Raw genomic sequence first — 25,754 nt, 5'->3', positions numbered from 1 at the left:
ACATGTTATCCACAATACCATAAAACATTATTTCAATGTTTTATTTCAATGTTCTGTAAATATCCAATAACTGCAGAACTCCTTGTATTTAACACATTCTCCTTTTAATTATACAAATAGTTGTAAACTGTTAGAACTTTCAATTATGTTTAAATATTGTATATGAGAGGCTTACTTGCTTAAATTCTAAGCTGAGGTCACAAATAAGATATAAATTTTAGTTAGAGATATAGTGAGCAGTTCATTGTGGGGGAAAAAAACCTTTTTTTTTTTTTTTTTTGAGGATAAAGTACAATGCTAAAAGGAATTCAGCTGTAAAGAAAGGAAGAAGCACAAAGTGATGGTGAGAGAATGTGGTTAAAAGAAGATGGCAAACAACAAACATATCACATGCTTTAAAATACTCCAGAACAAGGAATTTTAAAATTTCTTCTCTTGGGCAGGCCATGGTGGTTCAGCAGGCAGAGTTCTCACCTGCCATGCTGTAGACCAGGTTCGTTTCCTGGTGCCTGCCCACGTAAAGAAATAATAATAATAATAAACAAAATAACAGAAATAATAAAATTACTTCTCTTTCATAATTCTGAACAAAATCAGGACCTAGACATCAGGCTCATCAAACTATTACTCTACATCAGTAGGTTATCGACTTAAAAAGCATTTGGAAGCTAATCTGGAAATGTGACCATCCAACGTTTTTTAATGGTATAACCAAGTTCAAACTTACGCAATTTCACAACTTCATGTTTATCCGTTATGTTCGTCTTTATGAACATACTTTAATAACAAACATACATTCTTTTCAAAATATTGAGCCAGTCATATTTTATTTTACCTTTTTATTTTAAACAACAAAACTACATAATGATTCCAACAATAGCTACAAAATGAGCAGGTTAAGTTAGCTCTGGGAAAAGAAAAAAATTACGAAGTTAATCAACAGCACTGAATTAAATATTGAATGTGGTTAAAAGGGGAAATTTTTGTATATATGTTCTAGAATAAAAATTAAAAGAAAAAACATAGGACCATTCAACACAATGCCCTCTATTATAAACAATGGACTACAGTTAATAGTACAATTATAAAAATATTCTTTCATGAATTATAACATATGTATTACACTAATGAAAGGTGTTAATAATAGGGTAGTATATGGGAACTATATATCTTATGCGTGATATTTCTGTAAACTTACAAACTCTCCACCAAAAAGAAATAATTATAGAGAGGGACATTTTAATATGTATGTATGTTACTAGAATTAAAATAAAAATACCACAGGACTATAGAACACAGCAAACCCTAATGTAAACCATGGACTACACTCAATAGAACAATTAATATTCTTTCATCAATTGTAACAAATGGAACACATTAATCCAAGGTGCTAATAATGGTGAGGGGGGAATATTTAGGAACTCTGTATTTTCTGCATGATTTTTCTGTAAACCAACAAACTTTCTAAATTAATCAAAAATAAAGAAAACATAAAGAATCCTTGCCTTTCTGACACAAAACACAGATAAGTTTTTCCTTTTGTTACAATTATAGTATACCACCACCAGGTGGTGGTAATCCTAATGTTATATCTAAAAATCTAGTTTTAACTAGTTGTTCAAACTAGAAAGTATCTTCAAATTAATGTTAATTCTTAGGCCTCAGTTTTTCCAACTGTAAAATGAAAAAAGACTTTTTTTTTTTATAAGTAACCAAATTCCATTCTGAATCAAATCCTTACCTGACACGGTTTTAAAGTAGCTTATAGTTCATTAATTAGAGGCACATCCTTAAAGCACCTTTCTAGTATTAAATCACTTTCCAATGAAGACCTCTTTCCAGAACCCCCTTGCCTGTAACACCCATTTCAGACATTCATAAATTTGTCCTATAAGAACACACTGTTTGAGAGGGAAAGAAGGGTACTTAACTACCTTTGTTCTTTTAAAAACAGAACTAAAAAAAGAACCCTCCTCATTCTAATTTTGCTGACAACAAAACAAACAAAACTTGGGAGCCAGCCTAAAGTATCCATCTTAAGAGCACTCATGTGCTTGAAGGCAGAAAAACTTAGAATCTATTCCAGTCCAAGTACTATAACTTACTTATTAGTGACCTTACAATATTACTTAACCACTTTCAAAAACTATTTACCCAACTATAAAATAGGATTAATAATAAAATCTACAGCTCTTAAGATTTTTGTGAAGATTTAATGAGATAGTGCTGGCATAGTACTTTCGCACAGTATTTGGTACATTAACATCTAAACACATTAGCTATTTTATAAACTTCCTCTATTTATAATCTATTGTGAGAAAAGAGCTAGAAATTTTTATAAGCTACCTGTACCATCAACCTTCTCCTCAAAAGCACTTTCTCAAAAATTCTGAAGTTAAAACTAGTTTCAGGACAACATAAACAAACTAGCAGTTATAGGTCAAAGAACAATTTATCATGTTCTGAGAGTAATCTGTAAACTCTGAGAAATTTATCAATATTTATTAATGACCCAAAACTAGGAATTATAACAATCTTACTGAATGAAGAAATCTTGAAAAGAAGGAAACAAGTATAAACTGACTATGGAAGAACTCAACAAGTAACAAGGTAAAACTCCACACTGACAAGAGCAAGATAATAATGTAGAGGATTCCAAAAACTCTTAAGAATTACTGAGTATTAGACACTTTATCTCTATTATGATTTAATTTAAAGAGTCACCGGTCCAATATGGGACACTTTGTATATCTTTTATCTTCTCTTCCCCCAAAATCTCATAAAAATGTGAATAAACGAATATAAAGTAAAAACTCATAACAAAGAGAACATGAAGGACGCCCACAAGCAGACAAGAGATTGCAACACATTTCTGGAAGATGAAAAGAGAAATCAATAGCAGAGATTAATGAAACAGAGCATGAAAAAGTCAAAGCCCAGAGTTAAAGGGAGCTGCAGATTAAGAGGAAGTCACCCTACCTAACAAATCAGAGTCTCGAGGAATGTAATGACAGAAGGAAGAAATAGTAACAGGGCTAGAAGTAAGGAACTGACGACCTAAATATCAAGAGGTCAAATCTCATTCCTACTTCAGTACCCAGAAAGGCCTATACAATGAGGCACTGAACCCCAAGCAAGAATATATTATCTTATTCCTAAACCAAAACTGAATGAACCGGAGGAAATAGGACAATTTCATTCTAACGATAAGGTGCTTCTCACACTGCTACTTTAGGAGGACAGCCCCCAAAAATGTAGGCTATCTAGCTAAAGTTCATTTATGGTAGAAAACCTGGCATAAATTTCTCTCCATTTTAAACACCAACAAACAATAAAAAATAATTCGTCATTTGGGAAAAGTCTGCTGCACTATGGGAAAATCACAATAAACAGAAAAACTAGCCAAAGGAAACTAAAAGATAATTCAGAGTACAGAAGAGACTTTTAGCATATCCATATGAATGACAACAGAAGGCTATTTTAAAAATGATATGATAAAGAGAACAGATGAAAGAGTTCTTAGAAATAGCAATATAATTGTCAAAATAAACATTCAAAGACATGTAAAATATGGGTAATTAACCACTAAAAACATGTAAAGTAAAAATATGAAAGAGATACAAGAAATAGATAAGAAGCATAGGGAATTAATCCAGAGGAGCCAACATCTGGCTAAAAGGAGCTTTTAGAAAAACCACAAGAAAAACCATCCAGAGCTTAAGGGATCACTCTCCAAAATGAAAAAAATTACTAATTTCTCAGCAAAAATAAATTAAAGACTAAGCCCAGACAAATCACCGTGAAATTTCAAAACCCTAAAAGATACAGAAAAGATATTAAAAGCTGAGAGAGGACCACTTAACAATGCAACAAAAAACATACAGGAATTAAGCAATTTATCAGTGCTACTGGATGTTGGAAGGCTAACAAATAATGCCTTAAAGTTTTAATGGAAGGTGATATTCAACCTTGTATTTATATAAAAGCTAGTTATTAATCAGGTAAAACAGTATTAGAAAGTTACTAAGGATGTCATTAAGTAGAGAGAATAAATTTTAAAAATGATGAAATACAGGAAAACAACAGCTGCAATCCAAAAGGGCAGTGAAGCTCAGGGATGACAGATGTAGGTAGGATTGACAAATCCAGAGGGGCAGAAAACAGCAGGGGCCTCTGAGAAGCAGCTCTCCAAGAAAAAGGGGGATTCAACAGAACTGAAAAAATACTCTAGACCTTGGAAAAAGAAGCCTATTATAATAGCACAGAAATGCAAGGTTAAAAAAATCTAATCACTAACTCAAAGACTAAAACTGTGCCATCCATATCTTGGTCCAAGTTTTCTTTTTAAGTGAAATAAACAATGGAATTCAGGAATAACAATGCAACAAATGTTAAGCAATAGATAAAGGAAGAAGAAACTGAGGGACATAGTGATGAAGAAAAGATTAATTTTTATTTCACATTTTAAATATAGAAAATCAAATGCTCAGTCAATACAAAATAAAATTTAAAATATACTTGGTTTCTATATTATGTCAAGGTAAGGAAAGCAGAAGTAAATGGAATCGGATGAAGGCAGCACAGAACATACAAAATAAAGGAGATGTAAACTGGGAAACTTTGGCCTTGGAAAAGTAATTTCCAACCTCTGAGAATTCTAAATTTAGAGAATGGTATTTTATTATTTGTGTTAAAGAATTTAATTTGTCATATCTCTGAGTTCAATTCTACTATTCTGATAATAAGAATGACTTGTAACAATAACTGATGAAAACTGCTTGCTAAGAACTAGTATACTCTACTAGAAATGTCTAGATTGAACAGTCTATAATACACAGAAAGCACAAGAAATAAGATGACAAGAACAAAGTACAATAAAAGCTATTATAGCTACATGAAAAACTGTAGCTTATCAAAAAATAAAAAAATGTAGCATGTAACTGTATTTCATACAATTTAAAGAAGCAATTAAATATATCAAGCCTACAAATAGGATTTAGAATTAAATTTTTTTAAACTATTGTAATGGTTGTTGTGGCCTGGTCTCAGTCCTGTTTACAGGTGCCACTGTGATGGTTATTCTGGCCCAGACTCAGCCCTATTAGACTAACTTTTAATTTAAAGAAAAAATAAGTTTCAGAGACACTTTAGGTTGGAAATAAGCTTAAAAAAACACCTAATAAAACTTTCTTATGTGGCCTCTCTAAGCCCAACTCTGCAAGTGAAATCATTGCTATTTCCTCTATGCAGCACATGACATCCAGGGGTGAAAGTCTCCCTGGCAACGAGGGATATGACTCCCAGGGATGAGCCTGGCCCTGGCACCGTGGGATCAACAATGCCATCCTGAAAAAGAGGGGGGAAAGTGGCTGAGAGAGTTCAAATAGAGTCGAGAGTTTACTTCGCAGGACACTCTTATGCAAGCTTCTGCTAGACATGGTGAACTATCATCGCTTGCCAAACCCTAACCAAAACCATTCCTCCCAATTTTGAAGAACAACTAGGGTATTAGATAAGATTCTACAAAGGACCCATGCACTAGGGTAAGTTTCCACAAACCTACAACATCCAGATGGGTCCCTGGACCAGATAAGTCCTGAAATGTAGAAGGGCCAGCCTCTCCAGAACATTAACTAGTTCCATCCCCCTATCCCATATTATTATATGGGATAAAAAAGTTAGTGTGGGCATAGCCCAAACACCCCTAAAGAGTGGGAGAAATATATCAAACGTGATGTGGAGTTATACAGAGAAGGTAGGGTTTAACAAAAGAGTATGACTGCTGAATCAGTATACTGATATTTCTTTTAGTCTCCAGTACCTTAGAGCACCTAGAGATAAAAACCTAAAATTGTGGAATTGTAAACCATACAAAACTCTGAAATCTGTTCGACAACTAATTGTTGCAATGTGCTTCGAAATATATTGACTTTTCGTATTTAGGTTATTTTTCACAAAAAAAGAAAAAAGTCAATTGTGATTTTATATACACACACACACACACACACATACACACGGAGTGTTCTGGAGCAGCTAGAAGGAAAAATCTGAGATGATGGAATGGTAGTCCATGACAAACTTTGGATCTGTTCTGTAACTACCTGTTAAAGTATGTCTTGAAAATTATTGCTTTTTTCTTTGCTTTGCATATATGTTATATTAAACACTTTTTTTTTTTGCATGGGCAGGCACTGGGAACATTATACAATTTTAAAATTCTGAAAAAGTAAAGAAAAAAAACTATCCGACCGATTTTGCAAGTGAAACCATTGCCCACCCCCTTTTGTGGGGTGAAAGTCTCCCTGGAGACCTGGGAGATGACTTTCAGGGATGAATCCAGCACTGGCCCCATGGGATCAACAATTCCATCCTGACCAAAAGGGGGAAAAGAAGTGTAACTAATAAAGTATCAGTGGCAGAGAGAATTCAAATAGAGTTGAGAGGCTACTCTGGACGTAACTCTTACGCAAGCTTCAATTAGACCTTGCTACCTATCATAACGTGCCAAACCCCAACCAGGACCATTCCAGCCAATCCTAAAGAATACCTAGGGTAATATATAACTTTCCACAAGGGTTCCATGCACTAGAGTAACTTTCCAGAAACCTACAACCTCCAGAAGGGTCCCTGGTCCAGATAAATCCTGAAACCTAGAGGGCCCAGCTTCTCCAGAACATCAGATAGTTTCATCTCCCTACTCCAAATTAGTGACAGACCCTTTCAATATGAAAAAGTTAGAATGGCCATAGTCCAAACACCCCTAAAGAGAGGGACGGAAAGATCAAAGGTGATGGTGGAGTTATACAGTGAAGATAAGATTTAACAAATGAATATGAATGCTGAATCATTAAATCAATAACTCTTTTAGTCTCCAGTATCTTAGAGCAGCTAGAAGTAAACATCTAAAATTGCGGAATTGTAACACACGTCAAACTGTGAAATATGTTCTACAACTAACTGTGGTGCTATGCTTTGAAATTTATTGCTTTTTTGTATATATATTTTTCACAAAAAAAAAGACAGAAAAAAAGTCGATCATGATGATATTTTGGAGCAGCAAGAAGAAAACATCTGAAAGGATCATATGATAGCCCATGGCAAACTCTGGGATCTGTCTGGTAACTATTTGTTGAAGAGTGCTTTGAAAACTCTTACTTTTTTATTTCTTGGCATTGTATATATGTTATACCATACAATAAAAAAGTTTAAAAAAAACACAAAACTATCTGAGGTCTGAATCACCAATGAAACACACCAGATGAGGGGTCAAAACCAGCATAAGCATAAATTCTACATCCCCAGGGAAGCTATTATTTCATTTTGGGGAATGCCAAGTTCTCCCTTTCAGCCAATTAACTCTGAATCCCTCCCCTCTAAGTGCTATTTACTGGATCTAGCGCTTTCTTTTTATCCATAAAGAAGTCAAATCTTTTGCCAATATGACAATTTTACAAATATCTACGGCAGCTATTATATCATCCTCCTTCCCCCTTCCAACATTTTTTATACTCTACAAAATTAATCTCTTAATTCTATGAGGTGCATGACTCTCCTTTCAGTCTACTCTTTTCTAAACAGGTAGTTACAGAACAGATTCAGAGTTTGTCATGGACTACCATTCCATCATCTCACTTTCATCTAAGCCCTTCTAACTCAAACTGATAGATATATATATATACTTTGTATGCTGTGCGGTGAATATCACATTTCATTCTTTTCCATGTGACTATCCTGTTAACACAGCACCCTTTATTAAAAAAAAAAAAAATTTTTTTTGAGTGCATGAATTGGGAATCAAACCCAGGTCTCCTGTATGGCAGGAAAGAATTCTACCCCTGAACTACCTGTGCACACCCTGATATTTAATATTAATCATCAATTTTACAAAAATGAAATGTTATTCCTAAAAGTTAGGAACATGCTTAGAGGGTGGTCAATTAACCTTCTCTAACATTTAGTTAAGCGTATACACTGTCTTAACCAATATATTTTCATCTCATTTGCACAACTCCTTTACATGTTATTCAATTTGTATTTTTCTCAAAAAATTTCTCAAAAATAACATCAATGGCACTATAAGTTCAATGAAGCACATAAGTTAAAAAATATATATTAATCCTACCACTCAGAATATAAACAAAAAATAATGAATAAGAGTCCAGTACAAATATGAAATGTGAATTTGTATGTATGCATGAGGTAAATCCACAAGTGCAATTAATTTGCACAACAGCTCCCTAGCACGAAAAGAAGTACAAACAGGAAGTATAACAACAAATATCTGAAAACTGGATTTTATTGGACCACAGATCCATTCTGTTTAATTCAACATATTGCCAGATTGGAAATGTCCAAAAGCAGCATAAAGCCATAAAAACTCATAAATATACTTTAAACTACTCTTAGGAACACACTAGGAAATCAAGCATTTTTTCCACAAGTATAAGACAATTTTTCCAATATTACAAATGAACTCAGTCTCTAAAGATGAAGAAGCCCCAAACTACAGAGGAATAATTTAAAAATAAACATTTTATACCCCCAAAAAGGGACAATAAAATTCACATTATTGCTAAGAAGCTTGTTAAAAATAGCCTTAATTTGTACTATAAAAATCTGCTCAGGAAAAAAGCAACAAAAGTCAATTTTTTTTTATGAAACAACATTGGGTGATGCTGCATAATATCAGTATCATTCATGACAGGAAAGCAACTATCCCACTGTGCAGGCTAGTAGTCATTTTGCTTTACAACTGAAAAACCATTTAAGTAACACAATATGAATTAACTTGTCAAATATGTAGGATAACTCTAAGAGTTCAATGGCTTTTAATTTGCTTAATCTTTAACTACAGGAAGGTTTACTGCTGTTGCTACTTAATTCAGTGAATGATGATTTTGAAAGCCATGCTGTAGCCTGAAAAAGACGTGGAGTTCACCAAAGGATGCATTAGCTGCAAGGACTATTTGAGTAAAAAGCTACTTTAAATACCTAATATGTAAAGTATGTCTGTTTTCCTGATCTTAAAGTACTTTTGAGATACATAATAAAAACTGAATAAATCAAATCACAGTCGTCGAACATTTCTTTTCAATGCACAATGTAAAGAAAAGGATCGTAAACACAAAATTTCTTTCATATTTATGAACCACAGCTGTCATGTGAAAGGGGAACATATTTGTTGGTGAAAGAGATAAACATTTCTTCATGACACTAATAATGCCAATAAACATCATTTCAATAATTTTGACCACATTTCTCAAGCTGTATATGCAAACAATGTATTTGGTATACTGAACCTATTATTTGGAAAAACATTTTTGTTAATTTAAGAATAACTTTTTTATTTTTCGGTTAACTTTTTTTTAGGATACAAATTATTGGCTTTATCATCAAGCTCAAACATTTTTCCCATTTAATGATTTTCCTCATTTACAGGAGGCTAAAAGCAAAAACTGATGTATTACTGGGCACATCAAAAACCACACTTAATTTGCAGCTACATAAGGATCTACTCTGCAGAGTCCAAAGCATTCAGAGAAGATCAGGAATCCACTGGCTGCTATCTTTCAAAATGAAACACCAGGATTCCAACATCTGTAAATCTATTGACAGAGGGCTGAAAGTAATCCTCCATGCTTCTTTCCTATTTAAAAAAATTTTAAGATACTATATGGTTTTTGGAGACAGCTGAAATATAATGCAAGCTATTCAATTATATCAACAAAAACTTAAGTCTTTAACAACTATTGCAAGGCAGCCTAGTTCAGGACAACAGAAAACAAAGACATAGCAGTTATTTTACTTTAGCACTGCAAAATCAAGGTTACAAAATAACCACAATCTACAGCTTTCATTAGCCTGAGAAATACAGACAAGGTCATTCAAATGCTCAGCTCCAGTCAAGATAATCAGTAAAAATTTATAGCACCAAGCATAAACATCTGGCTAAGAACTATGTAGTTTTCATTTTACAACAAAAAGCTAAAGTAGTTTGTCAATAGTTGAAAGTTCTAAAAATTATCCATATAAAAATTTCATCAAGGCAATGCAATTTCTCCCTTGCAAGTTTCTTAAATTTAAAATTGTTTCAAAATAAAAAGTTAAAATTTTTTTTCAAAAACGTCTTCCATTTTATCATCATTAGAAAATGTGTAGGCCTTTTACTGAACTAAATATCCCAAAGACCAAAAAAGGCACTTGGAAACAATCAAGATAAATCATCTGCCTGATGGCACAATGACATCTATAACAATCCTGAACAGAAAACTTCTTTGTTATTTTACGTTCCCCCAACTATTCCTTTTCTTATCTTGAAACATATTTATTACACATACATCAATATAAACAGTTCTGTTACAGAGCCCAGATAAATAATTGTAGCAAGTAAATTTTAATAGAAGATAATTCAGCAAATAATTCTATTCAGGTTCTTAAATAAAAAGTTAAAATATAAAAGATGATAAAATCTTAAACATTAATTAATAAATCACACCTCAAAAAATCTTAAGTACTTAAATAAAGGTGCTCTAAGTCGTCTATTAGCAAAAAGAAATGTTCACCAAAACTGAGAAGACTTCACATCAAAAGAAAATTCATATCAACAGAAATAATTTGAAAAAGAAAAAATAGCACATAGGAATATTGATATTTCTAAAGGACTGGAATGTTATAAGCAAAGATGTCTAATGGGATGATATATGTGCCAATCTAGGCCCAGTATAACATCCTAGAGGATAAGTGCATTTCCAGAACCAAACACATATGTATTCTAACAAATGTTTTGATGAATTTGGACCAAACCAGGAAATAGTGTGCACAAAACCAAAAACAGTCAAAAGCGCTTAACAATAAATAGATAAAGCTTCTGTACTGACACAGGCACCAAGGTCAAAAACTTGAACAATGTATACATAGAACAAAATTTTTAAAGCTTTAAAACATTTAGAATACAACAAAAACAATGTAAATCTATGTGATAACACAACACAATATATATAAATATATATAGTTCAGAGATAATCCATCAGCAAGCAATTCAAAAGAGCTTAGTGTCAAGGAGTTGTTAAAATGAAAAGATTCACAAGTAGTCAAAGTGATGAGGTCTCAGGAAGAATAATCTGACAAATTTGGAGGTGAGCAGCAGACGACCTATTCCAAACTTTAAATATTAATAAACTAAATTTAAAATATAAGGTAGACTATATTAAAAGGAAAAGAAAAACTGTTTGTAATAATGAAAAACTGCAAGTAGAAGTCCAGAGTCATTGAAAACCAGATCAACACGAACCGATAAACTACCTTAAGGAAAGCTTTACTTCTCCGCATGAGACTAATTTTCCTTCATCTAATTTTAGCTTACAAAATAGCAACTTGTCCCAAAGTTTGTAGAAAGCCTACATGTTTTTCCACTCACTAAAATAGCTCCGAAGTAAATTCTTATTAAAAATTGTTAGCCCTACAGAAGTTACTATTCCCAGCTTTTTTGCTGTATCAACTATATATCCTAGAGCAGTGCTGTCTAACAGAAATATAATGTATGACAGATAGGTAATTCTAAATTTCCAAGTACCTACTTTAAAAAAGGTAAAAAGGAGAACTGGCGAAATCAATTTTAATAATGTACTTATTAAATTGAAAATATTTTACCATACAATCAATATTTTTTAAATATATGAAATATTTAATATTATTTTTTGTACTAAGCCGTCAAAATCTAACGTGCATTTTATAGCACATCTCAATTTGGACTAGCCACATTTAAAGTGCCCAAAAGCTATATGACTATGGCTAGTGGTTATTATACTGGAGAGTAAGGGTCTAGAGTTATTTCTCTGGTTTTGAGACATATGTAACGAAACAACAAGGATATAAAATGGGAGCAACAATATATTAAATCTGAAGGGCTGGGAGGCACATCAAAAAATGTCATTTCATCCTTCCCTTTGACTTCTGACAGGCTATACCTAATTTTCCAAGCAAGCCCTACTTGCCAGGGAGAGTCCGAATTTATACTTATCGTCAAGGCCTAATTATTAACAGCACCACTTTAGTTCTCAAAAGTGTCCCACTTTAAATGATAAATCATATGGTCATCCTTTCTAGAGCATCCTTGAAGATAATTTCACATTCCCTTAAATACTAATTTTGATGCCTGGAAAAGAAGTCCTAAATTCAAAGGGAAGAACCCTATATATTCACTACCCTCATCATTTAAAAAAAAAAAAAAAAAAAAAAAAAGATGCTGCTGAAAATTCCTTTTATTTTAAATTGCAGACTAAAAAAAAAAAAAAAAAGTAAGAATTACCTGTTGAACAAGGCATCTGGAAATTGGGATCATTGCTATCCAAAACAGGCAAACAGAACTGGTTACTTGCAGATCCTAGCATAGGATCCTTATCGCTGAGCATGTTCTTCAGCGAGTCCTCTAAGACATTTTGACTTGTACTAAAATCCTCACAGACTTCATTCTCCAGGTTGGATCCTAGAAATAGGGCATCATCTAAGTGTTCAGTAGGAATTAAATGATTAAATGTATCAACTATATCCATGAAGACTTCTGTGTGTCTTTCAGCCCTATAGAAAGACAAAAAAAATACCATAAGAAATAAAGCTATCAATTGAAAATCACCTAAAACCAAATTATTTTAATAGTTTTGAGTCTAAAAACACAAGGTATTTCTGAATTGTTTTTCTTTTTAAACATTTCCTCAATGTTTTTAGAATATACATTTGGAAATGTAAAACAAATCTTTACTAAATAATTTTTCTTCATCATGCATGTAGAATATCATTTTACCAGAAAACCTATTGTTTACTCATTACTTTCAGGGGGAAAAAAAACTATATAAATAGTCCATTAATTTGACACATTTGAAAGGATTACATGGCTTAAACTATATGTTTTTAACCGTGACCTTTTCATAAATTAAGAGTCAGATGCTGCTTTTACAAGTCCATATAGAAGAGCTAAAATCAAGTCATTCAAATAACTGTCCCATTCCTATTAAGACTGTAAAGTAGCCTTGTTTTATTTATAAAAGCATTTAAATTAAAGAAAGGTAGTATAAACAGACAAAAAGGGTTGGTTTTTTTTTGGGGGGGGGAGTTAAGGAGAGAAAAATAGAAATAAACTATTAACTAACCCCAACAAATAATAAATTTAAAAAAACCACACATGCGTGCACAGACACGTGCACATACACATTTTGCCTGGTTCCCTTAAGGAGAAAATGAGACAAATGACAAAAAAATGTACCAGAGACAAATTTTTATTTTAGTTAGTTGTCTGATCTATACAGATTATCAAGCTAGTCTCCTATTTAAACTGTACCTACATACTAGGTATTGATCAGCAAAGGACACCCTATGATCTAAAGGAGCCTCAAACACTAAAAGTTGAATTATTTTCAATACCGGCGTTAGAGAAAAATGAAATAATCTACTTCAGGAGTAAGGGGAATTCAACAAAAAGGAAATCTAATTAATAGTCAATTAGAAAATTCTACGGCATAACCCAAAATTCTTGGGTTCCATAACCTTGGGTCTAAGGTTCTTTAGACCAGTTCCAAATTTTAAAATAGCTTTACAACTACAATTTTCTCAAACTGTGTTACCAGTGTTACCAAAATACAAAAAAAAAAGGTCCATTTTTCTACCAAAATTTCTCAAACTGGCCCAGAATTCTTTTCCTTATAAAAATGAGGGAAGGAGAAGTTCAAGGATACTCTACCATTTACTGGGTACATAAATATGCAGGTACTATGCTAAGCATTTTACTTCCATTTATATCACCAAATCCCCAATAATAAAGAAATTATACCTAAAGAGTTAAAATGCCTTTCCCAAGGTCTTCAAACAGAGCCAAGATTCAAACATAGATTTCAGACTCCAAAGTTTCTTTTACACTGAGCTAAGGAGCTGGAAGGTTGGACTCATTTGCTTTGGATTGGATATGAGAGAGGGATGGACTACAAACAGGAACAAGAACACGTAGGGGGATGATGGAAATGTTCTAAATATTGATAATATGGTGACAGTTTCACAAGTATATATATATACATATATCCACCAAAATTCACCAATCTCTTCTTTTTTAAATGATCCAGTTTACTATATCTCTCATAACAGTTAATCTGCTTCTGAACATATATCAAAAGGGATTCAGTACTTTCAAACTTGGCCATCTATTTACACTGAAATATTAATAAAGCCCTGAAATCAAATATTAACTATTTTATTTACTTGTTGATTATTTTACATGCATTCTCTAATGACAATAGCCAACTGCAATTAGCAATGATAATGAAAATCTAGGACAAGTTCCTTTGAGATTTAATTCTCTACAGCTATCTGATCTCAGTGCCTAAAACACAATTATCATGTATCATCAACCCCTCCACTAATAGTGTTTTTAGGTCTCAAAGAAAGTTAGTATAGCCAATTGTAGTATTTAAGAAAGTTAACAAGAAAAAAAAAGTACTGAGTATTTACAAAATTAAGTAAACAGAACTACCACCAAATTCATTTATTTGGATGCTCTAGAATCCAAAGTTTACCATAAGCTACAACTACCTCCTCTTCAGAGCTGTATCCTGATTAGTAATCTTTTTTCCCAAAATGAAACAAAAAGAAAAAAAAAGGCAATTCCAGCTCTAGAAATGAATGGCTCATTTCCCTTCTAAACATGATATGCTGAATCTAATAAAAATTCACACTCATTCCCATAGCAACATGAGACTGGTAAATGCTACAAACTTCACCGGCAGTACCTTACTGTTGCACCCAACTATTCACAGTGTGCTTGCAAGTGGTAGGGACATTAGAAAGTTATTGTCACACAGCTTGAGATCACAAAGCTATAAGGAGGACCAGCTCATTTGAAACAGTCACCTAATTGAGCAATATTTTTTTTCAGCACTGCATATATCTTTTTTTCAATAATTCAATAAAGCTTTGGGAAACCTCCCAAAGCTTGTTTACTAAAATTGCCTCGGAAACTGTGACACTTTTAATAACCTCAACACCAGACAATGTTTAGTCTTTAAAGAGCTTTTTAAAAAAATAATAATAAGGTAAAACATATTATAAATGAGATGGGTAAATCAAATTTTCCCATACTGTTTTTCAGTCAAAACTGATATGACTTTTTTTTTTCCCATGGGAAGACACCGGGAATTGAACCCAGGTCTCTGGCATGGCAGGTCAGAACTATGCCTGCTGATAGTTCACCAGGGCCCAGCCTGATAAGACTTTTAAAAGGGTCTTAGATATATTCCCTGAATCTAAATAGACACTATCAGGAAAAAGGCTTTCATGGTCAAAGGTGGAGAAAGCCTGGGTATAACAAAATTACATTTTTTAAAACAATAAGTTTTACTTATTCCACAGATGTTTACTAGGTGTCAGGCACATTTAAAGGCCAATGAGACTGGATAAAGAATACAACATCCGATTATGGCTCCAAAGAAGATGATTTCTACAAGACATATCAAAAGACTTGGGTTTTGTGAAATTATTATAAATTAATGAGATTGATTTTCCATATGTAGTTCCAACTAGCTCTGGGGGTAATTCCAAAGGAAGAAATGTCCAAAAAAAAAAAAAAAAAGCACACTACCATTCAATAAGACTATCCAGAAAATAACATGGAAGTATAAAGCATTTTTTTAAAAAAATCAGTTTCTGACATCAAGTGCTCAGTGTCAAAATAATATAACTCTCCAAACTAAATTGGAGACAAATCAGAGAAAACCAAATGTAGTAACATCAACTCACTAAAAATGAACACTAACTAAATGCAATGTGTTATCCTGGAACAGAAAAAGGACATCAGTAAAAAGATTGGGGAAATTAGAAAACAAGTCTGCAACAGTTCAATTAACAGTAATGTGCCAATCTCTTCCTTTGGCTAAAGGTATTAGAATTACGTCAGATGTTAACAATCGGGGAAAATAGGTGAAAGGTATACAGGAACTCCCTGTACTATCTTTGCAACTTTTCTGCAAATATAAATTTATTCCATAATAAAATTCAAAAAGAACACTAAAACAGAATGACCTGTGATATCTAATAATGTGCTGGACAAAGATAATCAGTTCTAATTAAGGGGAAAAATTAAAGGCTGATTCAGCGACTCTTAATCATACAAACGGCTTAATCTGAACAAATTCCTAGTTCTTACACTGAAATTGTATTAAAGTGTTTCCTTATATTTGGCATTATAAATATAAAATTAAAATATAGCAAGTCTATCTAGAGTACATTTTTAAATGGCTAATGATATGTAAAAGTCCAGTTAAATCAATACTAATAATTTGGGACTACATATATGCTAAAATCAGAAACTGTTTCCAGGTTCACAGTCATATTTCATTTTTGCAGAGAATAAAATGTTACCATGTAAGTCAGAGAATGGACAATTCCTTAATTCAAAATTACTCATTTACTCAAACATTTATTAAATGTCTACTACAAAGCATTATTATATGAGGGAAACAAACCCCAGTCTCAAATTCGAGGAACCCACAATCCACAACAGTATATAGACATATAAACAAATACAACATGCAAACATCAAAACAAAATGTGTAAGTGCCATAATGAAGGAGGACTGTATATATACCTATAGTATCACAGAGGAAGGTGAAGCTCAGGAGGCCAAGAAAGGCTAAGCAGGTCATGTGTGAGCTGGATTCCTGAAGGTCCAGAAGATAGTCCAGGCAAAAGGAACAGCATGTGCTAATTCTGAATGGTAGAGTTTGGTCCTGATGGATCATTTATAAAGACTCAGAACACAATTTTATAAAAAAAAAAAAACTATTATTACTAACATTCTCAATAAAGTTTAATCTGAGTCCAAGGATATTTTATGTTCGTTTCATCTGCAACTCTCAGAGAAATGTACTTCAGCCAAATTTAATTTATACTAACAGAACATCAATTAAATCAGCATATATTATTTTGTAAGTATTTCTGGTACAAATAACATGCAAAAAGATGAGATTTAGAAAGCATCAACAGCAAAAAAAAATACACTTCCAAAAAAACCCACTTTAACCTAAGAGTAAATAAAAATTGCTTATCTCAACTTTTCAAAAAACATGTTAAAGATTAAAGTATGAAATTTTTCATAGTTAAGTTCTTTTTTAAAAAAATAGCACAAATAAATGCAACAATAAATCACTAAAGCTATCATAAGGCCCTAACAGGTTAGCCCATATGAAGAAGTGCTTGACGTCTTGCGTAGCGTACATTCATGGGGGGCAGAAAATAAATATACATCAGGATATTATATAATTTATAAAGAAAAAATAAACAGAATAATACTAATAGTGATTTGGGAGTATTCTATGCATGAGGGTAAATGAAGGCCTTGCTAATTAATTAGGGTAACAATGAAGCCAAAACCTGAAGTGAGGGACTGACGTTCCATGTATAACTGGAGCAAAAGCAATCCAGGCAGGACTACTAGATGACAAAAGGCCCTGAGAGTAGAGCATGCTTGGTGCCTTGCAGGCCCCTAGACTTGGAAGCAATTTAATCAGGCATGCTTACTAAACACAAATGTCCAACAGGCAGTAGCAATAGTAAGATAAAAGTAGTACCACTAGTTATGATAATCTGTAAAACTCATGTTCTAAAATGAGGCACTGTTCTACATTGAAATCCTTTATATCATAAGCAGTTCTCAACTAGGGCAATCCACTCCACCACCAACCTACCCCAGGACATTTGGCCATGTGTTGGTTACCACAACTGGAAGAGATTCTACTGGCATCTAATGGTTAGAGGCCAGAGACGCTGCTAAATATCCTACTGTGCACACACTTGGAAAATCCCCATAACAAAAAATGACCTGGCCCAAAATGTCAACCTCTATATTAATTCATTTAATCCTCACAAACAACCCTATAAGCACCATTTTTTTTAATTAAATTGAGATACAGGGAGATTAAATCACTTGCTATGTAAATGAGGGAGCTGAAATGTGAACCCAAATAGTCTCATTCAAAAGTCAATGCAGGGACGGGCCACAGTGCCGGAGACGGGGGTTCAATTTCCACGGCCTGCCCATGTTAAAAAAAAAAAAAAAAAAAAAAAAGTCAATGCAGGGCAGACCACAGTGGCTCAGCAGGCAGAGTTCTTGCCTGACATGCTGGAGACCTGGGTTCAATTCCCAGTGTCTGCCCACGCAAAAAAAAAAAAAGCACTTACCACTATACTATACTATCTCTCTACAAAGTTAAATTCATTAAATGTTTATGCATAAATTCAGTGAATTTTATTATGTCCCATGCACTGTGCTACACAACTTAATCCTCATAACCACACAATTAGAGAAGTACTATTATTATTTCCAATTTACAACTGAGGGACTAAAACTTTGCAAGAAGTTACATCCATTTTTAGGGAATAAATAAGCAACAGAGCTGGGACTCAAATCAGTTCTGTATGACACCAAGGGGAGTTCTTAACTACTTATTGTACAATGACCTTAAGATGAATCAATTACAGGTTATTCTTTCAGGTGAGGAAAAGTATTAAATCTTAATTAAGTTTCATTTTAGTTTGTTAACTCCATGAAAATCAATTCTGCAAATAGCAATGCAACCTTGTCAGTTACCTGCTCTACACAGCCATTTCAAACTCTAGTACAATTTCATTGGTTAGAATCTATTGGCAAGACATCATAAGAGAAAGCAAGGATATCTTCTTTTCTGATTTATCAGGTATAAAGAATAAAAGGTACCAAGATATCTGCTATACAAAGAGAACTAAGACCAAAGCAGATCTAGGAACCTAGAAAAACAGATAATCAAGTACAGTTTGAAACGAACAAAAGCAGAATTATACACTAGCCAACAGTACTAAGAAAGAGTTAATTTCAAGGCCTACAGGTATACACTATTGGCATGAAGAGAAGCATTAGAAGTTTGGATTAACCATAGAACTAGAAGAACTAACTCATCAATAAAATTAACCTGTACTGAGTAAATACTATGTGCCAGGCCCTATGCTAAGTGTCCTATGTGTATTATCTCATTAATTCCTCACAACAACCCTGTGAGGTAGGTGCAATTATTATTGCTCTTTTACAGATGACAAAACTGAGGTCCAAACCATTAAGTAATTTACCCAAGGTCACATAGCCAGGTTACAGCAGAGGCAATTTCAAACCCAGGCAGTGTGACTCCTGATTCCTCACTTTCTAAACTACACTTTTTACACACTACTTGTATAACATACACTATCTTTTTTTTTTTTTTTTTTTACATGGGCAGGCACGGGGAAATGAACCCAGGGTCTCCAGCATGGCAGGCGAGAACTCTGCCACTGAGCCACCATTGCCCATCCCATACATTAATTTTTATACTCTTAATATGTCAATAATGAAATAGTAAAAAAAAAAAAAATTGGAAACCAAAATGACACTCTTCTTCCAAAACAAATATGTATTCAACCACTCCATAAATAAAAAACAAAATGGTTAATTTCAATATGCATAAGCAACATCATTTGGAGAAAAGACAAATTATCACATAAAAACTATGCCACTTATTTTCACAGGCTACAATTTTTAGAATATTCTCATGTGGCCAGCTCACAAAAGTTATGAATGATGGATTAAAGCTATTAAGTTTAGCCTTTCTGCACAATCTACTATGCCATTTAAACCTTTGTCTAATAAAGTTAGATTATGACAACAGATTTAAAACTTCTGGAAAACATCTGAAATTTTTACTTTAACTATTTATCTTCACCATACAAATAGTCATAAAAATTTCAATTCCCTGACCTACAAAAAAATGATCTAAATACGCAACACATGGCCATAATTGTTCAGTCTACCCATTTGGTGTTTCCCACACAATGACTTTTGTAACTCTTGAAAGACCTTCCTCTTTTAACTTAATATCCTAATTTAATATCTCATGTCTTTGATCTTGTTTCCCCACCTAGACACATTCATACAGATTAGAAATAGCACCAGTCTCTCAAACATTTTGAATCAAATCGATACTCACAATACCTTTTCAAGTATAATCAAAGGGCAACAATAAAGGAGAATGTTTTTTACTGTTCTCAAAAATGCAACAGTATCATAAATATTGTAACATTTCACCAAGTCATTTTTTGTAGTTAGACAATAAGATGTCTATGCTGCTGAAAACACACTCCAGGATTATCAGAAGGTGCGCTAAGAAGAAATGAGAAAAATAGAGACCAAGATACATTTCCAGAAAAGAAATACAGCCACACATCAAAAAGAACTCCTGACATGGATGAATGCAAATATTTAGAAATCAGCACTCTAAGAACCCTAAGAACCCTAAATCTTCTGACACTGTGTGGTCAAGTACTTATGAGCAAGGGACAAACCCAGATGCTGATCTCATTATCTCATTTAAAAAAATAAAAGGTCTTATCTTCAGAAAAAATAAAAGATTCGTAAGAAATTAAATAGTACAATCAATATAAAGACTGTATTATCATTTTAAGAAAGATAACCATTATCTGTTTTACTACCCCAAAAAAACAGAACTGTGAATAATTTACATTATTAAACTGTCTTTCCAAGTACACCCTATAATGTACAAATATCTAAATTCTTAAGATAATTTTACAGTAATCCAAATTGTCACTTGCTGCCTTCCAACCTTTATCAATAATATGGCTTTACTAATGAGACACTGCATTGCATTAATCAAAAAGCTTATCAATCTTTCCTAGCTGACAATTTGAAATCTAATAATATAATTTTAAATGATGAATATAAATAAGACAATTTTATTTCCATTTTTCTCTCCTGAAATTTACATTCACCACTTCACTTATATTTGACCTATCTGAATCTGCAACAGATAGTATACCAAGAATCAGCAGAGCAAAGCTATCTGAGGTCTATCCCAACAACAGAGCATGCATACCTAATTCAGAGGAATAGATAAGGAAGTTCACTGTTCTCCCAATAGGATGCAAATGCAATATAATAAATTTCCTTTTTATGCCCCTCAATAAGTGGGTCTATAAAGCATGCAAAGCACAGGGCAAAACTTTGGTATCCTCACAAACTCAACTGCTATCCTTTTGACAATTCACCAGTACAGCTATCATATAAAGCTTAGAATCTAAGGTTGTAATTCTACATATTTAAAAAGGAGGACAACGGCAAATGAGTAAATCTTTCTTCTGCTAAGGAATTAACTGTGTGGCTTAAAGTAATAATAGCTCCTAAAATTCCCCCCTTAACTAGTTCATCATTAGAAAAAATGGCATTTGAAAATAACAATAATAATGGTGGGTGGAAAAATCATCATTATGATAACATAAGTAAACAGAACAATGAAGAGAAATAGTAATAAGTGGAGAAAAGGAGTAAGTAGTAGTGAATATTAAAAATTATAATTTGAATTAGTGATCATTATATAACTTTTGTGCTCTGAAATATAGATATAAATTAAAAACAAAAAACGCTGCAAAGATTTTCTGGTTCTCTGACTTTTGTGCTCTGAAATATAGATATAAATTAAAAACAAAAAACGCTGCAAAGATTTTCTGGTTCTCTGACTCACATACAAGTCTTAACACAAACATCTCCTACAAATATTTTCACGATCCTAAACACTTCACTCAAGAATCAAAAAAAAAAATACTATGGGCATAGTTTTGGAAGCTCTCAAACAATCAGTTTAGAAAAAGGACGACAAATTCAACCCCAAAAGAGTAACTAAATAGAACATTGTATTATTAGGTACTCCCAAAGTAGTTCACTGTATCTTTTTGTTGTATTTTAACTTGAAGTAAGTATGTAAAGTTAGTACTTGGAGAAGACTCAATCATCACGTTTCCTTTTAAATTATCTCTATATGTAATGAAAACTAAAACAGTAAAAGCGTTGTTGCTACCTACATTAATGACTATCCATGACCATATTCTATGAATGATTCCCAAATAGCACCAATAATCACACACTCAAAATACTTCGAATTCCTAAGTCTCTGGAAAATGGCATCTAAAAAACCAAATATAAGAAAAGATCATTTGACTGGGCAATACATTCATTGCTAGGGGAAAAAAAAGGACACTGAACTGTGTGCGGTACCAACATTCTCTCCCTTTCTCCCTCCTCCTCGCCCTCCCCCCGTGTCAGGTGATCAGTTATTTAGCACCATTAACACGCACGTATCGACAAGTGGTTCATTAAATTACATGTATACTCGGAAGGGAAGATTCTAGGCGTCTCATTTTAAACTAAGGAAAAGGTATCGACAGTTTGGGTCCCGAGCACAAAAGCGCGCGGTAGCAGGAGGATGGATGGAGTGCCAACTCTCCTTTCAAAAAGTGGGGACCGGGCTCGGCCTTGCGATGAAGGCTAGTCTCCCCTTCCCCGAACAAGGGCCCAAAGCTCGATACTAGGGCTCCCAAGAGAAAAAAGGCCCGAAGGATCAGGTCGAAAGACCTACGGACCTGGTCTTCTAGGCAGCGCCCGCCGGGCCTCGGGCCTGCGCGCCCGCGCGGCGGCAGCAGAGCACACTCGCCCCCCGGAAGGCCCGGGAGCAAGAGCCGGGAAAGGCCGCGGCCCGGCCCCCCAGCCTGAGACCGCGCTGTCTCGGCTGCCTCCCCAGGCCGCGGTCTAAACGGTCCCAGCGGCGGAGGCGCGGCCGGAACAGGCCGAGGACGTTGCGCAAGAGGCCCAAGAGGCTATTTCCCGGCTGCGCGGGAGAAAGGCGCGGAGTGTCCGCCGCGGGAGGAGCGAGGAGGCCCGGGAGGCGCTGTGTGTGTGTGTGTGTGTGTGTGTGTGTGTGTGTGTGTGGACGGGGGTGGGGGAAGGGAAGATTGCCCGTCTCCCTGGCCGCGGCCAGAGCCGCAACTCACCCAGCTCCGCCAGACGAGCGCTACCACTGGCAGCAGGAGGAAGATGGTGGCCACTGCCGCCGCCGCTGCCGCCGCCGCCAAGAAGGAGGAGGGGGCCCGGTGGGTGCCGCGGCGAGGGGGTACGCGCAGGACGTCAGCGTCGCTGCCACAGCCTCTTTTCCTCCCGGGGCCGAGCGGCTGCTGCTGACGACACTACTTCTGACTTCCGCGCCGCCCTCCTAAACCTCGTTGCAGCCGCCACCACGGAGGGCCTAAGGATCGCTCGCCTCGTGTGGACCGTGCGACGGCGCAAGACCCCGCAGCCATAGGCGTGCGGCGGCGGCGCGGTAGCAGGAGCCGGGCCACGTCACGTGACCCCACTGTTTACCGTTCCGGGGGCCGCGGCCTGCGCCGCCGCCGCCGCCGCGCCTGCGCGTTCTGGGGCCTCCCGAGCCGCGCCTCCGCGAGGCCGGGAGCAGCCGCGCTCCACTGCTCTTCGGCGCCCCTCCCAGTCCTTCGAAGACTTGGCACTGCTGGCAGGCCTTCAGTTTTTTCTTTTCAGGCGGCTCGGAGTGAGTGAAGCAGTATTAGGATCGCTTTTCTCGGTTATGATGAGCGCTAAGGCATCACAGTTAATGTAATGTTTGTGGACAAAGCTGCTTTCCCGCTCACTGGTACTTTTTATTAATTGGGTGTTTGTTCAAGAATGGGAGACTAAAGCGCAAGAGATGAGCCCACTTGCTTAAGTATCCCTGCTGGCTCTGCACGACATCTTGACCATTAGTCTTGGCCTCTTCTGTCTGGCCCACTTCAAGACTGAAATGTTGCCTCCGCCAGGAAACATTCATGGTGTTCAACCCAAGTAGTATAGTGTGGTCTGAGGATCCCCTCGAGGCATCCCCAAGACCTTTCAGAGGATCCTCAATTCCTTTGCTAATTACATATGTATGAGGCCAAATTTTCATGATATCTTTCAGCCATAACAACATACAGCAGCCGACCAATGCCGAAGCAGGTATGAGTATTCAGCCATCTTCTAAGCCGGACATTAAAGAAATTTGCAAAAAATCAAAACAATACCATTCATCAAATTTTGTTTGGAAAGTATTTTTCTCATAAAAAGTATATTATTTGTGGAGACATGTAATGGATGTTGTGGTTTCTTTTAAATATTTTTTATTTTTATTTCATTTCTGACACAAAATATCAAAAGATTTAATCTATATAGACAGAAACTTTTAGAGTCTCTCAGTAATTTTTTAGAGTACGTATGGGCCCTGAGATCAAAAGATTGAGAGCCACTCTCTAGGTTATACACTTACGCAACAGCTTAAACTGACCACCACCTCAGCCTTTGATAAGCTGTGATGTAATTGTTATTTGTCAGTTATTCTGACCGGAATGAGCCCCTTGAGGACAAGGATGGCGTCTTCCATCTGCAGCGACTGTTAATACCCACGAAAGAATGATAACACCACTGAGCATCTTACTGTGTGGCCTGCCCTCTTCTAAAGTCTTTGCTTGTTGATTTAAACTTCACAGCAACCACAAACCACATAGTAGAGTCTGTACAGGGTAGAATAATAGCTCACAGGTGTGTGGTGAAGCTCTGTTCTTTCCTTTCTCCAGTCTTCTGATATTATAAGCAATTCCAATGCCAAATGCCCTTTCACAAACGAGGTTTGGATTGTACTGATTCAATGGAATCCTAGAATTCCATCACCTGCCTTGACTCACCAGTCCCTCAAGACTTTGATTTACAATCTCTATTTTAAATATCTATTTTTTAAGAAAGTAAAATAGAAATGAGTAATCTTTTTTTTTTTCATTTGGGGTGTCTGGGATGAATTACAAAAGTAAATCTAGTGTTATCTTCACTCTGCTTTGGGACCTTAATGTGAAATGTGAAAAGTACTACAGGAAAGAATAAAATTATTGTTGTAAACAAAATCCGATCTTGAAGGAATTCAATCGAGTAGAGCTCCATAAGGAAAACCGTTAGATGGACAATCCCCTTGGAAAATCTGAGAAAACTTATCTTTTCAGGAAATTTTTAGTATGTTTAAAAGAAAAAGTGGAGAAAAAAAGTCACGTATACGAAACAAGTAAAAAAAAAATCAAGTTTGCTATAAAGCATGATGGTTTTTTTTTAACCATTGTTCCCCATATTTTTTTCTATACCCCCTACCACTCCCTTTCATTGATCACTAGTACTTCAATCTACTCAATTTATTTTAACATTTGTTCCCCATATTATTTATTTATTTTTGATCTGTATTTTTTACTCATCTGTCCATACCATCAATAAAAGAAGCATCAGACACAAAGCATGATGTTTTAATTGTATTATTTTGAATTCACCAAACACCCAGATCTACATTTGTCCACTGTCGTGGTTTGAATTGTGACAACCCCCCCCAAAAAAAGATGTGTTCAAGTCCTCACTCCCTAGTACCTGTGAATGTGACCTTATTTGGAAATAGGATCTTTGCAGATGTAATTAGTGAAAATGAGATCATATTGTATTAGAGAGGGCCCTAATTCAATGTGACTGGTGTCCTCATAAGAGGGAAATTTGCACATAGAAACGCAGATGCACGGAGAGAATGCCATGTGAGGACAGAAGGCAAAAATTGGAGTGATACATCTCCAACCCAAGGAACACCCAAGGATTTCCCACAATCACCAGAAGCTGGGAGAGAGGCATGGAATATAGTGTTCCCTTGAACCTCAGAGAAAACATGTCCTTACAAAAACCTTGATTTTGAACTTCTAGTTTCCAGATCTGTGAAAGAATAAATTTCTGTTGTTTCACACTACCCAGTTTGTGACAATTTGTTACAGCAGCTCTAAAAATTCATTCCACTAATGATCTTTGGTTTTTGCTTCCAGATATA

The 25,754-nt window shown here is 35.1% G+C and overlaps 1 protein-coding gene across 6 annotated transcripts in view; it reads right to left on the bottom strand.

Annotated features, from left to right (window-relative positions):
• Positions 1-23,242, bottom strand: part of PHF3 (PHD finger protein 3) — a 109,818-nt gene extending 86,576 nt beyond the window's left edge. Inside the window, exons 1-3 of one of the 6 annotated variants that reach the window (XM_077162179.1) lie at positions 22,879-23,242; positions 21,913-22,015; positions 12,308-12,576 (exon numbers count right to left, since the gene is read on the bottom strand). In XM_077162179.1, the coding sequence (XP_077018294.1) occupies positions 12,308-12,576; positions 21,913-21,914 (271 nt within the window). In that variant the 5' untranslated portion in view covers positions 21,915-22,015; positions 22,879-23,242. Of the gene's footprint in view, positions 1-12,307; positions 12,577-16,624; positions 18,061-21,912; positions 22,016-22,878 lie in introns of those variants that run through there. The other 5 variants (XM_077162173.1, XM_077162174.1, XM_077162175.1 and 2 more) reach the window with 5 other exon arrangements.
• Positions 23,243-25,754: the final 2,512 nt, after the last annotated feature.

The sequence above is a fragment of the Tamandua tetradactyla genome, chromosome 5 (assembly GCF_023851605.1).
Source record: "Tamandua tetradactyla isolate mTamTet1 chromosome 5, mTamTet1.pri, whole genome shotgun sequence".
NCBI classification, from domain to species: domain Eukaryota; kingdom Metazoa; phylum Chordata; class Mammalia; order Pilosa; family Myrmecophagidae; genus Tamandua; species Tamandua tetradactyla.
Note: the sequence above shows the minus strand (reverse complement) of the source record. Positions and strands in the feature narration are given on the sequence as shown.